General features: G+C 41.7%; 1 protein-coding gene across 1 annotated transcript in view; it reads left to right on the forward strand.

Moving 5' to 3' along the window:
- Positions 1-369: 369 nt before the first annotated feature.
- The window catches only part of LOC103769032 (DNA-dependent protein kinase catalytic subunit-like), a gene marked incomplete at its 5' end in the record, with an annotated part of 19,683 nt that continues 5,205 nt past the window's right edge, over positions 370-14,847 (forward strand). Inside the window, 12 exons of the mRNA XM_008936205.1 lie at positions 370-559; positions 1,692-1,866; positions 1,954-2,144; positions 3,719-3,902; positions 4,418-4,578; positions 6,903-7,114; positions 8,244-8,331; positions 8,977-9,120; positions 12,716-12,920; positions 13,482-13,549; positions 13,816-14,036; positions 14,344-14,436. Of these exons, the coding sequence (XP_008934453.1) occupies positions 370-559; positions 1,692-1,866; positions 1,954-2,144; positions 3,719-3,902; positions 4,418-4,578; positions 6,903-7,114; positions 8,244-8,331; positions 8,977-9,120; positions 12,716-12,920; positions 13,482-13,549; positions 13,816-14,036; positions 14,344-14,436 (1,932 nt within the window). The remainder of the gene's footprint in view (positions 560-1,691; positions 1,867-1,953; positions 2,145-3,718; positions 3,903-4,417; positions 4,579-6,902; positions 7,115-8,243; positions 8,332-8,976; positions 9,121-12,715; positions 12,921-13,481; positions 13,550-13,815; positions 14,037-14,343; positions 14,437-14,847) is intronic.

A 14,847-nucleotide genomic window follows, 5' to 3' on the forward strand; every position in this document is an offset into this window, starting at 1 on the left:
GCACTTGCTCTGTGCCAGGGAGACTCCTGTTTGTTTGCACTTTTGTCAAGCTGGAATGCAAGTTGTGGCTTGGGGAACTTGGAGATCGTAGCTATGATTTTAAAAGAACAAACTAACAAAAATCCTATTCTGTTCTGGACATTTTCTAATACCTTGTCATCAGTTCAAGATCCTAGAGTGCTCTCAAGGTCAGCCTGTCCCCAGTTACAACTTTCCAGGCTGGGGACTACATCGAGCCCTTGCTGAAGTGATCACTATAGCTGGCCACTTGTTCTTAGCTTTGTTTACTGTCAGGCTGACAACACTTTTGAATGTTCATTCCCTTGGATCCATACTGAAGTGATGTGTGCTCCTGTTGTCATTGTGCAGGTGTTTCTTTCTTGACAAGCTGCAGGAGAAACTTCTCTGTGACCAGGCAAACGATAGTATGGAGGTGGATGGAGAATCCAGTGCTAGTGACCAAATGGAAGTGGATCAACAGGATGAAGACATTTACTCAATGATTAAAAGCTGCAAATTTAACATGAAAATGAAGATGGTAGAAAGTGCCAGGAAACAGGTGATTCTACTGTCTGATAGCTTCCAATTGTGTGAGAAAATACATAGAAACCACAGCTGGAAAAGCCCCTTAGGTGCTCTTGGACATCTTTTTTGCCTTGTCTCTTTTCGACCCTGCTGTCCAGGATCTTTTGAAAGCTCAAGAAAGTCAGTTCCACAGCAATAGAAAGCAAATGGATAAATATTGATTACGAGCTTGATGATAATTTCTCATTACTGGAAATGTTCCCTGAAGGCCCCTTTGATCCACAGGTAGTTTCTGACACTCTAAAGGACAGATAAATAAAGTATCTGAAATGCTTCTATCTTCAGTGGAAGGGATGCTTGCAACCAAACATTATGCTTTGTCATTTACAAGTAATCTCTTCCATGGAAGAAAGACATCAAATTCATACTGAATCAGTCATTTACTTCTGTCAGCAATTATGAAACATTTTATGGTTTGGGTTTTTTTTTTTTACAGTTTACATTAGTGCTGTTAGGATAACACTTCTATAAAGAACTAGAAGTAAGTGACTTAGAAATTTTGTTTTGGCTCTGGCTACTAAAATGACTGAAACAGCTTTCATGGATGAACCTTGTTCAAGCTTGAGACAAGATGAATAATATTTAGGACGAGGTCTCTCTCATCTTCTGAGATGCTGCATAAGTCTGCAATCAGTGGCAAGCATTTACTTTAAGCACTGTAATAACCAAATATAATGTTAGTGCTGTGCTGACTGTACACTCTTAAAGGAGTAAATGGAAAATAAGATCTCCCTTAATGTTACTTATACAAAACTTTTCATCAAAACACAAATAAGTCATTTGGTTAATAGTATTATAAACCAGTTGCAGTTATGTTCCCCATATGTGTTTGTAGTGCAGAACAGCTAATGCCACCTTAGTCATGTGGATAGAATTGTTTTAACTTCCTTAGTTTGTCAAACTTCTTTTCTTTTTTCTTTTCAAATTCCACCATTAGCACAAATCTGGTTTTGAACATGAGACCTGACAAGCAGCGGGCCTCTCTTCATCTTATTTTAGCTTTACCTGAGTTACCTAAATCTTCTCATCCTTTAATTTGATTGCAGAAAGGTTTCGTTTCCTCTTCAGATATATTATCTGTGAATTCTGTCTTAATCTGAATACAGAGCAGCTTCACAGTTGCCAAGAAGCTCCTGAAAGACCTGCGGAGAGATGCCAGGACGAGGGAGGACTGGCTGCTGAGGTGGAATTCCGCCTATTGCCGCTTCGTGCACAGCTCCAGCCGGAGCCAGAGTTGTCCTCAGCGTGTGCTGGCAGTGCTAAAAACCATCTCCCTGCTTGGTAACAGCTTTCTCTTGGCTGCACCTTGTTTATTGTGCAAAGCTTCTTTGTTGTCAAATTACCAACTCTAGTTTTCAATTCCAACAGAAGATACCAAGGCTGACTACCTTAGTAAGAACGTAATGGCCTTCCGAAACCAGAATCTTCTTCTGGGTACTACCTACCACATCATGGCCAGTGCTCTGAGTCAGGATCCAAGATGCCTTGAGCAAATCAAGGAGGAAAAGGCTGGGAAAATATCACTACTATCAGGAGAAAGTCTTGAGAATCCTGGAAAGGTAAATGAGAGGGGGAAACCTTTCAGGTATTTCAGTGTTGTAATCACTACTTGAATAGGTGGTGTTGAATGTGGATAGATACAGAGAATGTGAAACCCATCTGCTGCTGGTGATTTGCCCAGGAAAACCAGCTGGAGGGGAGGGGGAAAAAAAAACTGGTTGCTGTTTTGTGTGTTTTTTGCTCTCCTGGAGTTTTGCACCACTGTAGCCTTTATAATTGGCAAAGTGTTCTGGTGTTTTTTTTCTGTCCCACTTCTTTTATCTAAATGATTTTAGTGATAGAGAGGAGAGGGTTTTTAAGACAGGGCACATGCAGGTCACCTTTACCTGTTATGGGGCAGTGAATATTTGAAGAGTCCAGTGACAGACTGTGCTGCATCTGAAATCATCTCAGTTGTCAGTTGTCCCAGATGCTGTGGCACTGATGTTTCTGTTGAGTAAGAATTTGAAGTACCACTGCTGTTTGACTTCTGTTCATTCCTAAAGCCATCATGAAGACCCTTAGATATGAACCATATCAGTGTAAAAGAGGAAAAAAAAAAGCTCTTAATTCATGTGTTTATGGTTATTAAAGAGAAGCAGGTAAAGAGATTCCTGCAAAAAAGATTTTACATTTTCACGTGTGTAGAAACTTGAGCAAAAGCTTAAGCTTCATTTCTTAGCTAATTGTTAAAAACATTGTTCTTAAGGAAATCTAGAAGATGAGCATAAAAGCTCTTCTGTGTCAGATGAGTCAGATTAGGATACCAGATACTTCTATAAGCTTAAGGAGCTTAGTCTTAGTTCAGCTTAGCATTAAGCAGTACTCTGACCCTGGTAGTTTCACCTCTGCCTACCTGAAATTCAAACTATTTCATTTCAGTTACAGCATTTTTCAGTTGTTCCAACTTGTTCTGCAGCAATTTTGTATGTTGTTTAATATCTACAATAGCTGCAATGTCTGAGGTCAGTAAGCTTGTTGGCAATATGAGAAGGTATGTACTTCATTTATAAACATGCAGTTGTGAAGGTTCTGTCAAGTCCTTCATTGCATGAGCTGCATTAGAAAGGTGTGATTGATGTGGCTCTTTGTAATAGGGAAAAACATCAGATTTCAAATAGTTTGTATGGGCTTTTTAACACAAATTCCAAGTATAGCTGTTATGCAGATGTCTTAATAGGAAAAAATAACATTTTAAAATTGTTTTCTGTTAACTGGTTGCAAAAAATCAATGTTACCTCTCAACAGTTAATGTTTAACATTACGAGTTACAACATTATAAAAATTCTACACATGTCCAAAGACTGATTTAAATGTGAGAACATTAAGAGTTACAACAGTATAAAAATTCTACACAACATGTCCAAAGACTGATTTAAATGTGAAGTGTGGCTTATATTTTTCCATTTAAAATAGTGGAAATCATTGCTAGAAATGTCCTGATTTTTTTTTTCCACCTGTATTATCTGCTCAAAACATCTAATAGAGTTGAAATGTTATCTACTCGAGGCTTGAACCAAGCTGCAGTTTTAGGAGGAGTTACTGAATGCTACTTGCTAACGTGTGCTTTTGTCCTGCCCTGGCTGGCTCTCAGGTGTTGGCAGCTCTGAACAGGAAGGCTTTCCAGGCTTTGGGCAGTGCTGCCAGGAAGGCTGAAGAGGAGGTGCAGTCCCACTCCATGGAGCACGTAGATGTGGTGGGAGTTACCAATGCATACATGACTTTGGTTGGTTTCTGTGACCAGCACCTGCGTAGAGAAGAAGAAGGTGGCTTGCCTGGTTAGTCAGGACTTCTCCTAAACACACGAGGTGATATGTGAGCTTTTGTGGTACCCAGGAGACCTCCCTGAGCAGCACAGCTTGGGTTTAAATGGGACACTTTGGCCTCCAGCTCACCAGCATTTATGTTCCCTTTTTTTCCCCCCCCTCATTATTTCTGCTAGCTTTGGTACTAGTGAATCACTCAGTCTCCTTCTCACTTATGAGAAATGTGTCCTATCCAGCAGATGCTTCCCTTCTTCCTTCCCAGAGCACAGCAGTGCTGTGTTTAAAGCAGGCAAGATACCAGCAGTGATGCTGCTTCCTGATAAAGCTAATCCTTACAGTCCTCAAGTACATGTGTTGCAGATGTGTGCAGTTCAAACAGATGGGAAGGAGAACAAAGTAAAAAAAAAAAATACTAAATATGTTGGAAAAAAAAATTACAGAATTGTAAAAATGAATGTTCCAGATGATCAAAGACACGGAACAAGTGATGGTGTTTCTGATAATTCTTGTTTAATGTCTCTTGGCAGAAGTTAATGCTGCAGATCTGCAGCTATTCCCAGCTATTGTGGTGGAGAAAATGATAAAAGCTTTAAAACTGAACTCCAGAGAAGCCAGGCTGAGATTTCCTAGACTGCTGCAAATAATTGAAAGATATCCAGCAGAGACATTGGGTCTAGTGACACGAGAGGTTAGTTGCTTCCATTTCCCTGGCGGTAAATGTTGCTATAAATCAAATTTAAAGGTGGGGGTGGAAGTTGGATGGATACAGAGGTTAGGCTGGTAAGTTTTGCTTCAGGTAAATCAGATAAATTTTATCCAATCATTGTTTCCTTGTCTTTTCTCTAACTCACTGAGTGTAATGCATATGGACAGACACTTTTTTTCTTAAAAGTTTAACTTTCTATCATTGTTCTGATTCCAAATGTCAGTTAGAGAACTGTTGGAGGAAAACTAAGTTGTGGGTTTTTTTTTTTTTCCTTCAGAACAATCTTAAAAGGGCTGATAAAGTTGGTTAATACTAGGGTGAGGAATGTATCTTATTTCTGTAAGCTGAGTTTCCTGTATGCAAGAAGCCAGCAGCTTCTCCAGAGTAATTTTCCACATCTCCCACCTCTCCCTGTCCTGCTTCACTTCAGAGGTTACTACAGCTTCTTCGTCCTTTGTATTCCCCACTTCCTCCCTTCCACAACATGTTCTTCCATGGTGGTTCCATGGCATGAGCCCTGCTGCCTTCCCTGCTGCCTTCCCTGCTGCCTTCCCTGCTGCCTTCCCTGCTGCCTTCCCTGCTGCCTTCCCTGCTGCCTTCCCTGCTGCCTTCCCTGCTGCCATGGGACAGGGAAGCTCCTCTGTGACTCATGCCTGTTCCTGCCTTGGCCTGCCCACCTTTTCAAGCCCGTGTCATTGTGCTGGTGCACACAGAGCACCAGGCCCTGTTGGAGGAAGAACTCGAGAGAGACAGAAACACAGCTTAAGTTATCCCAAGGAACTGAGAAAGTAGCAAAACCAGCTGAGGTGCACAAGGTGTGGTCACAGTGAAACTCTAGTGCTTCAAACAGAACCTGACACCTGGTCCAGCTGACAGATCTCACCCAGAAAAGGAGTTCACCAGGCAGTTCTTCGTCCTCTCCTTTGTCTTTTTGAGAGATAAATACTGGCAATCTGATATAGAGGAACTGGAGTTTGGCCTCTGGCTATCAACAAGAAAATACACACTAGTACTTACTTTCAGAAGTGATGTGGCTTTACTAAGGAAGTGAGCGTGAAGAATATGAGAATCAGGGAACCATAGAATGCTGTGAGATGGATAGGACCTTTAAAGGTCATCTGGTCCAGCCTCCACTGCAGTGAGCAGGGACACCTTCAACTCATCAGGTTGCTTTGAGCCATGTCCACCCTGACCTTGAATATTTCTAGGGATGGAGCATCTACCACCTCTGGGCAACCTGGGTATTTCATTACCCTCATCATAAAAAAATCTCTTCCTTATATCTAGTCTAGATCTCTGCTCTTTTAGTTTAAAACCATCACCCCTTGTCTTACCTTATTGTCCCCATCTTCCTTACAGGCCTCCTTGAAGTACTGAAAACCTGCAGTAAGGTTTGCTTGGAGCTTTCCCTTCTCCAGGCTGAACAAACCCAACTCTCTCAGCCTTTCTGCATAGCAGAGAGGTTCCAGCCCTCTGATAATTTTTGTGGCCCCTCTGGACCCACTCCAACAGGTCCATGTCCTTCTGTGCTGAGGGCTCAGATCTGGCTGCAGTACTCCAGGTGGGGCCTCACAGAGCAGAGGGGCAGAATCACCTCCCTCGACCTGCTGGCCACACTTCTCTTGATGCAGCCCAGGATGCATGGCCATGGCTTTCTGGACTGCAAGCACACAGTGCCAGCTCATGTCCAGCTTTTCATCCACCAGTACCCCCAAGTCCTTCCTCACAGGGCTCCTCTTAATTCCTTCATCCCCCAGCCTGTACTGATACCTGGAATTGCCCCAGCTCATCAGGAGCTTATGTGTCAGGGGACTGCTTTCCTGAAATCAGTGCAAACCTAAATCTGTTCAAAGTTGAAGGGTGAACAAAACTGTTTGGAGTTCCAGTGTTCCCTTTCCTGGCTTTTTTTACTCAAATCAAAACTTAACCCAATGGTGTCTGAACAATCCCTTCAGATTTTTGAGTCATTTGTATGTGATGATCAAAAATTATCATGTTGCATCCAGCCAGAAAAGCCACAAGTTTGAGTATGACACCTCATCTTGATCAACAAACTGTGAATATTTGTAGTGGAAAACCTATTAAGCAGCAGCAGTGGTGGTGTGGTAGTGGTAGTAGTAATAACAATAATAGTAATGGTAATAATGAAATCTCTGCTTCATTGGGAGCTGGTTTGTGCAACCTAGTTGACATTCTCAGTTTCCTTTTCACATGTCACGTCTGTCAGGCTGGGCCACAGAGCTGTTTACTTTGTTTGGGATTTTTGAGGAGGACCAAAGTTGAGAGCAGTGTGTGTGTTTTTGCAGCTTTCTTCGGTTCCCTGTTGGCAGTTCATTGGCTGGATTAGCCAGATGATGGCACTACTTGACAAGGATGAAGCAGTAGCTGTGCAACACACTGTGGAGGAGATTGCAAATACCTATCCCCAGGCAATCATCTACCCTTTCATGATCAGCAGTGAAAGTTACTCTTTCAAAGATACTGCAACTGGTTGTAAGAACAAGGAGTTTGTAGAAAGGTGAGTTTGCTGTCAGAGTAGCTCTTCTGTATGTTTTTTATTCAAGAGTGGAGAGATTTATTTCTTTTTCTTAATCAAACTCTTCTCTTTAGGGAGCATGAGAAACAGTAGGGTTAATCCCTGGTAACCTGTGTTTTTATTTAGTGGCACAGTAAAAACCAAGACATAAGCTCTCTTAGTTTTAGATATACTCAGGTTGATGGCCTGAATACTTTCTGAAGTGTGGGGTACGTAGTCCCTAGGCTGTGGGAAGTCAGAATTTTTCCAAGATAAAACAAAAAGACCACAGAGAGGCAGCCCAATTCTCCTCTTAATTCTGTGGTAGTCAAAGTTTTTTCTTCCTTTTGCTCTGCTGAGGTGGAAGAGAGATCTGGTGCACGATTTTGTTCTTACTGTAATAGGCTTCACAGCAGTAGGAGTCAGCACCTGTCAGAGATGAAGATGAAGCTTGCTTGGATATCTACAAACTTTCTAATACCAAGAGAAAAGCAGATGCATGCAAATAGAATAGATGCTCCTACCAGACTTCAGAGAGGGGCAGTGAGATGGGTGCACATTGTCTTGGGGAGGGCCAGCTCGTGGTTGTGGTGTTCTCTGATACTCACTGTGCAGCAGGCACCTTCCTCTACCAGCCCTCCTTTGCCTGCTTTGCCATACAACAAAGCCTGAGTTAATGCCCAGGCAAAAGTCAACTTTTAGCACCACTAATACAATTTTCAATGTATTTTTATCTCTTTTTTTTTTTTTCAAATCTCTGATATATTTGCTGACTTGGATTAAAATAAGAAGATAGTCTTGTGCATCACAAACTGTATCCCCATTGAGTAACTGTCATGAGAGGATGCACAGCCTGGGTAATGCCCAGTTCTGGTGCAAGCATGCTTTCCATTCCTCCCCCAAGCTCCTATTTTCTTAGTGGGACACTTAATTAAGAAGCTGGGAGCTGCATGGTGAGGACAGTCAATATATTAACAGTTGGGCGGCCTGAGGGAGAGTTCTGAGGGAGTCCCACCATAGATTGTTTTACCAGATTCCTGAAAGCAGCAGACAGTCTGGATGGTTGCTTACCTGGCAGGCTTGTTGCTGGTGGTAGTTCCTGTTGTGTCATGGGGCACTTTTTCCTTTAAAGGCTCAAGGCTAAGCTGGACAAAGGAGGAGTGGTTGGAGATTTCATTCACGCTCTGGAACAGCTCTCCAGTCCCGTCATGCTCTTTAAGGTAAAGTGTGGGGTGTTTTACTCCCCTTGTTCCTCACCTTCTGAAGGGAGGGGGGTGCTGGGTGGAGCCCCACTCTGCACTTTGTTTGGCACCACAGCCACAGGAAGTGGTTCAGCCCAGTGTCGGGGTGCTGCCAGCAGCTTTCACTGGAGATGCTGGCCCTGCCCTCTGCCAGCTGCCTGGTTTGCACCAGCCCTGGGCAGGGTCTCTGCCCTTTCCCATGGGCAGCCTACCTTAATTGTTCTGAAACCATTACAGAATTGCCATTGTGGCCATCTCTATAATTTCTGGCTACTTGTTCTTGGGTGCTTTCCCTGCTCTCTGCTGGGCTTCCCTGTCTATGTTCTGAACCCATTGTCCAAAGGATTCTCATCATGTGTTTGGGACCACTCCTGGCCCCATGGAGGCTCTCTTAGTTTGCACGAGACACTATGGTAATAACCAAAATTATCTTTAATAAAGTAGAAACATTTTATCAAGAGACAGAATGAGAGGGAAACATTTCCATACACTTTTGATTGCTCTTTTGATTGTCAGAAGACAATTTAATATTAGTAAATCCATTAATTCAAAAGGAACCTGAGCAGATCACCAAAGAGCAGGTCAGTAAACTCTTGGTACTCATCTGTTTCCTTCTCTTTGCAGGACTGGGTTGAGGATGTCAGAAACGAGTTGTTAAAAGCTCAGAGAAATAAAAACAAGCTTAAGGAAATGTATGAAGGAATGTACAAGAACTTGGGAAGCTTAGAGGCTCCTGGCCTTGGATTGCTGAGGAAAAGGTTTGCTCAGGTATGTGTGATTACTGAGTAGCAGCATCGTGTGCTTTTCTGGTAGGCACTAGAATTCAGAAGAGGGACCAGATCACAGCTTTTACAGGTGCTGCAGGACTTGATGAGACAAGAGGTCACGTCAGGAGTACAGGGCTGGGATTTCTTTGCTAGAAGCTATGGACTTATGTAGTTCAACTTCCACTTCTGCCAGCCATGCAGGACTAAATGTTCCCTCAGTTTTCTGCCTCCCCTGTCCTGCACACTGGCAGGTTCTCAGGGCCTGGGTGCCTCTGACCATCTGGGAACATGCAGAGGAATCTGGCCTTGTGGGTTTTTTTTCTTCTGCCAAGGATGTAGGAGCACTTCAGAGTGTTTTTCTGTGTTTTGCTACCCAAACTTGCTGCTGGTATGAAGTTATTTAGTTAAGTTATTCAAAAGAGTTAGAATTATGAAGAATTACAGGCAGGACCTTGCAAAACTGGCTGAGATCTAAAATAGTGAAAGTCAGTGTAGAAAAATAAAGTGATGCACATAGCAAAAAAAAAAACCCCAAACCCTAGTTAGTTTATTATATAAATTCTTCATGTTTGAGCTGGCTATTGTAATCCAAGAACAAAATCTTGATTTCTGATAGTTCTGTGTAAAGGTCAGCTGTGGATACCCAAGAGCAGAGAAACAAAAGCAGCTCTTAGTCATTGTTAAGAACAGAGAACAAAACATGGATTTCTTCATTGACATAGCAGCCTCCCCTGACTCTTGCCTATTGAACCCATCATCCTCATCCACTGTGAGGTTCAGAGTGGCAAGAATAATCAAAGGTGCAGAGTAACCTCTGCATAAGAAGCAACTTCAGCATTCCTCTCGTTGGAAAAGACACAATGAAGCCAAACAATAAAGCTCTTAACGTCAGGAGTGCCAAGCATGAAGTAAACATTCTGTGGAAGTGGCAGGTTCAAAACCAACAGGGAGAAGTGTTCCCTCATTCAGTACACACTTAAGTGCTGAACTCCTGCAGCAGGGTATTATGGATGGTTTCATGGGTTCCAATAGCAATTAGGCAACAGAATGAGGAAGGCAAAAATGCTTTGAGAGCTTTTGTGTACAAATGCACACTTCTGGGATTTCTGCACTCTGAAATCCCTGAGCTGCATACTGCTGGAGGTGAGGAGGGTGATACTGCTGTAGAAGTGTGGGTGTATGCTTCTACTCTATGCCCACAGCCAGGGCTGGGTGGATCCAGGTCTCTCCCATGTGGCCACTTTTATGTCACATTAGCATTAAACTTAGCAGAGTGTCTTTAGGGAGATTTCCTTCCCCGTGAGCAGGGAGGGTGGAAGTTAAGAGTAAAGTGGAGTTGGGAGAAGCTGAGATGATGGAGCAGCAAAAAGGGCAGCTAGGATTTTAGGGGCAAACCAGCCCTTTGAACGTGTAGCTGCAAGATAAATTGGGTCTCTGGGGATAATGACTTTAAAATGATGATAAGAATTTGCAGGATGTGCTGCTGCCAGGGTGGGAGCAGAGGGAGAGGAGAAGCTCTGGGTTGAGCCACAGAGGGTACGAGTGCAGCCAGGGACCTGGCAAGCCCAAGGACAAAGGCAGGCTGTGCCTGCTTGTTGAGGTGGTTTGTGTGCACTTTGGCCCACTTAAAAAAAAAAATCCCTAGCTCTTGAAAAAGCTGAAATGTGCAGCAGCTGGGGATACTGCAAGTAGTGCTGGTGGGTTTTAAATCATTACTGCATTAACCAGACAGGGAGAGAACAGCAGGGGAGGTGCTGGAAGAGGGGTGGTGGGGTTGTTCCCCTCTGAAGGGAAGAGGGAGAGCAGTATCCCTTTCACACACTTGCAGCTGCAGCAGAAAAGGGTCAGGGTGATGGTGCACAGGCCCTGAATTCTTTGCCTTCAAGAAGAAACAAAGTGTGCTGTGAGGATAACTGTATAGTTTCTAGTGTCCTTGCTGGGAAAAAAATGTTGTATCTCTTGACTGACACATGAAATTGCTCTAATAAGTGGAGGACTTCAGTCCTGTAATCTTCATCTGTATTATTTATGTACAATTTCAGATGTAACTTTAACAATAAGAATCTTGCATTTATTTTTAACGTGAAATTCTAATAATGCACAAATTAAATGCTGTTGAGGGTTTGTATTGATTAAAATGCAGTGTTAAGGCTATTAAATACTTGCTGCCTTGAATTTTAAAAAGTCAGAGAACAGAATAGAGAAAACAATCAGATGATCATCTGGAAATAGATTTAAAGTGATAAAGATGTTGACTGTAGCAGCCTCTTTTTCAGAAGGAGAATATTTTCTGTATTTTCATTTCCTTCAGTGAGATAGCTGTGTCCTTCATAGCCTGGGAGAAAAATGATGAGACGTTGTAAAAACAAGGGAGCTTGCATATCTTTCCAAGCTGTTAATGCCACTGAGGTCCAAGAGGAGACATCTGTTTTTTCTAGAACCTTGAATTATGAACATAAAAAGTCAACTCAGTTAACTACTTGCAGATAATGCCTACTTTGTTTATTAAATGGATCAGTATGAAATGTCTTTGCACTTTTCCTCTATCAAGGTATTAAAATACTTTAAAAATATGGGTTTATACATTTTACATCCAAAATTATCTCAAAGCAAATCACAAATGATGAATGTGATAGTAAATAAAATTTACATTGATCTTTTCTAACATGACACAAAAAAATGTTTTAATACATGATTTTTTATGACCTGCATTACATATACATACAATGTAAATTTTAGTTAGAAAAAAAGGTATAAATGAAATCAGCTATTTGCTTGCTCTGTAGTGTGTTGCTGCTGGTTTGGAAAAAAAAACACCCAAAAAAAACCCCAAATAAACAAAACCAAAGAAAACAAAAACAACAGAATAAAAAGCTAAATCCAAAGTCCAGTAAAAACCCCACACCTTCCATGGATCACATTCACAATCAAGGGAGATAAAAGATTAGCTGATTCACCCATCTGTTTTGCTGTGGGGGTTTGGTTTGGTGTTTTTTTTTACCATTTCTAAATCAACCAGTTGAGGGTTTTGGGGCTTTTGCAGCAGTTTGAAAGTGTGGTGACGTATGAAGACTGGGGCATCAATTAAATGTTCTGATAACAATCCTATATTTAGGTTCATGTTGGAATTTGTATTTGTTTAATAGGTGCAAATGTAAATATTTGTATTTTTTATTAATATTTCACTATCTCATCTTACACAGATGAGATATGTGTATTAAGGTTAATAAGCAGCATTATTGATACACTCACCCAGAATCCAGCTGCAGCTGGAGGAGGTAAAAGGGATAAGTTTTTGGGTTAGATATAGCAAAAAGGTTTGTGATTTAATTCTGCAGATCTTCAGTATCACTGAGTTGGTCAAATGTGGATATTTCTGTGATGGTAACTGGTGGGTCTACCAAACAGGCAGTGAAAAGGTTCTGACAGGCTAGAAATAATGGAGGAAAAAAGAAAGGACAGAATTGGAAGGACGGCTGATACAATTTAGGAACTCAGATGAAGCTCTGTGTGTAGATAAGAAGATACTGTTCTGGTGTTCTTGGGGAATTCCCAGCACTGAGTTAACAGGATTCCTTTCTGTAAACGAACCTCAGGCTTTTGGGAAGGACTTCAGCCATCATTTTGGAAAAGGTGGTTCAGAATTGTTGGATATGAAGGTCAGCGACTTTGAAGCGATTACAACTTCTCTCCTCTCAAAAATGAACAAAACCCATAAAGAACCTGGAAACCTGAAAGAATGTTCACCATGGATGAGTGAGTTCAAACCTGAGTTCTTGAGGAATGAGCTGGAGGTTCCTGGTAAGTTCTCCTTCAGTGGTGATGGTGAACTGTCCCTTACAAGAAGGTGGCTGCTCCTTCTTATGTTGGCTATATGGCTCTTCTTTCTGGCCTTACACAGAGGTAGATTTCATCTGAAATAACTCTGTTCATTCATCACCTCTTAAATCTGTTCTTAAGCTGTAGTCCTGATTTTAAAAATTGTATCTAAAATTGCATCTCTTACCTAAGAACTTAATATTATTTTTAAAGGGCTGACTCTGGGAAATCTGATAAATAAATCTAATATCTGTTTAAATCTAGTTCAGAAAGGATGTGTCCTCTGAAACCATTAAGAGCTACAATTCTAACAGCTTAACAAGGAAAGAATAGCAGTAATCCACAGATAAAATCATATGATTTTATGATGGATTTTTAGGCATTGAGAAATATTTTCATCATAGTTATCATTCTGCAAATATGCCAACATATTTGGAAGTGTGTTCTGTTCTTAAATAGACTTTAAAATTAAATACAGTCTATGTATTTGTCTGCTTTTTTTGTCTAATTTGTCTGCTTTTTTTTTTCCCACTACCCCTTCAGGTCAGTATGATGGAAGAGGGAAACCACTGCCAGAGTACCACGCAAAAATCTCTGGGTTTGATGAGCGGGTATGTTTTTGAGTCAAGATCCTAAGGGTGGCATAAACTTGTGTCCACATTCAATCTGGAGGATCTGACAGCAGCAGGGTGGCTGCCTGTGGACACATCTTGCAGCACAAAGGGAGGTCTGCAAGCGGGCATTTGGTTTTCTAGAAGTAACTGAGCAACTTGACTATGCCACCAAGGAGTGACAGCCACGCTTCGTTTCGCTGGCGGTTGTGCAAGGCCAAGTCTTCTGTCACAGATATTTTGCTTTTTCTTTGTCTTTCTCCAAGGTAAGTGTGATGGAGTCCTTGAGGAAGCCCAAACGTATAACGATCCGTGGCAGTGACGAGCAGGAGTATCCCTTCCTTGTCAAAGGTGGGGAGGACCTGCGGCAGGACCAGCGTATTGAGCAGCTCTTCGATGTGATGAACATTGTCCTCTCCCAAGATGCTGCTTGTAGCCAAAGGAATATGCAGCTAAAAACTTACCAGGTCATCCCCATGACGACAAGGTAGGCATTTGTCTTGATGGGACTGAAATCCTTATTTTAAAATCTTTTGCTATTGGGATGTTGGAAAGTGAGATTTCTGTGTGCCAGGTTCTGATTCAGAATGTTTTGTGTCTTAACTCTCTGCTTCTTTTCCTTTAAAAGAACATTGAAATTGCTTTGTCTGGAGACTATTTTTTAGAATATACTTAAATTGGTAGCTTTCAACCTTCTTTGACCAGGCACTAGAATGTGTTGTTTCCTATTTGTGGTCTTCCTCTAAAGTTCAACCTTGAGCTACTCGTTCGTGTCTCTGGTTCTTTTGCTCCAGACTGGGACTCATCAAGTGGCTGGAAAATACTTGTACTTTAAAAGAATTCCTTAATAACAGCATGTCTGAAGAGGAAGACCTCATCTATAACAGGTGATGCTTTGTTTAGCTGTCTAAATAATAGAACCAGTACTACTGGGATTTTTGATGCTGACAGTCTTATGGCAACATTTTCTTTTTTTCTTTAAGATTCAAATAAAAGTGTGCCTATTAGCAAGGAGGCAGTTTGTACTTCCTGACCCAAATTAGTAATTGGCAACTGTTTGTTTAATGAGTACCATTGTACCTGGCATATCCTCCACCCAGCTTGTTTAAACAAGAGGCTTATAATCACAGTGTGACGTCATTATCATCACCATTTCCTTATCAGCAGATTGATTTTACAAGCAAAGGATTTTAATCTCTTGATTTGATCGGGCAGGAAATGGACATAGGTCAGCAAGGGGGGTTGCAGAGGAGAGACAGAGCTATTCAGAACCTGGGTTGACAAGGGAGTAACAGCTG

The sequence above is a fragment of the Merops nubicus genome, unplaced genomic scaffold (assembly GCF_000691845.1).
Source record: "Merops nubicus isolate BGI_N331 unplaced genomic scaffold, ASM69184v1 scaffold19002, whole genome shotgun sequence".
In the NCBI taxonomy this organism is placed as follows: Eukaryota; Metazoa; Chordata; class Aves; order Coraciiformes; family Meropidae; genus Merops; species Merops nubicus.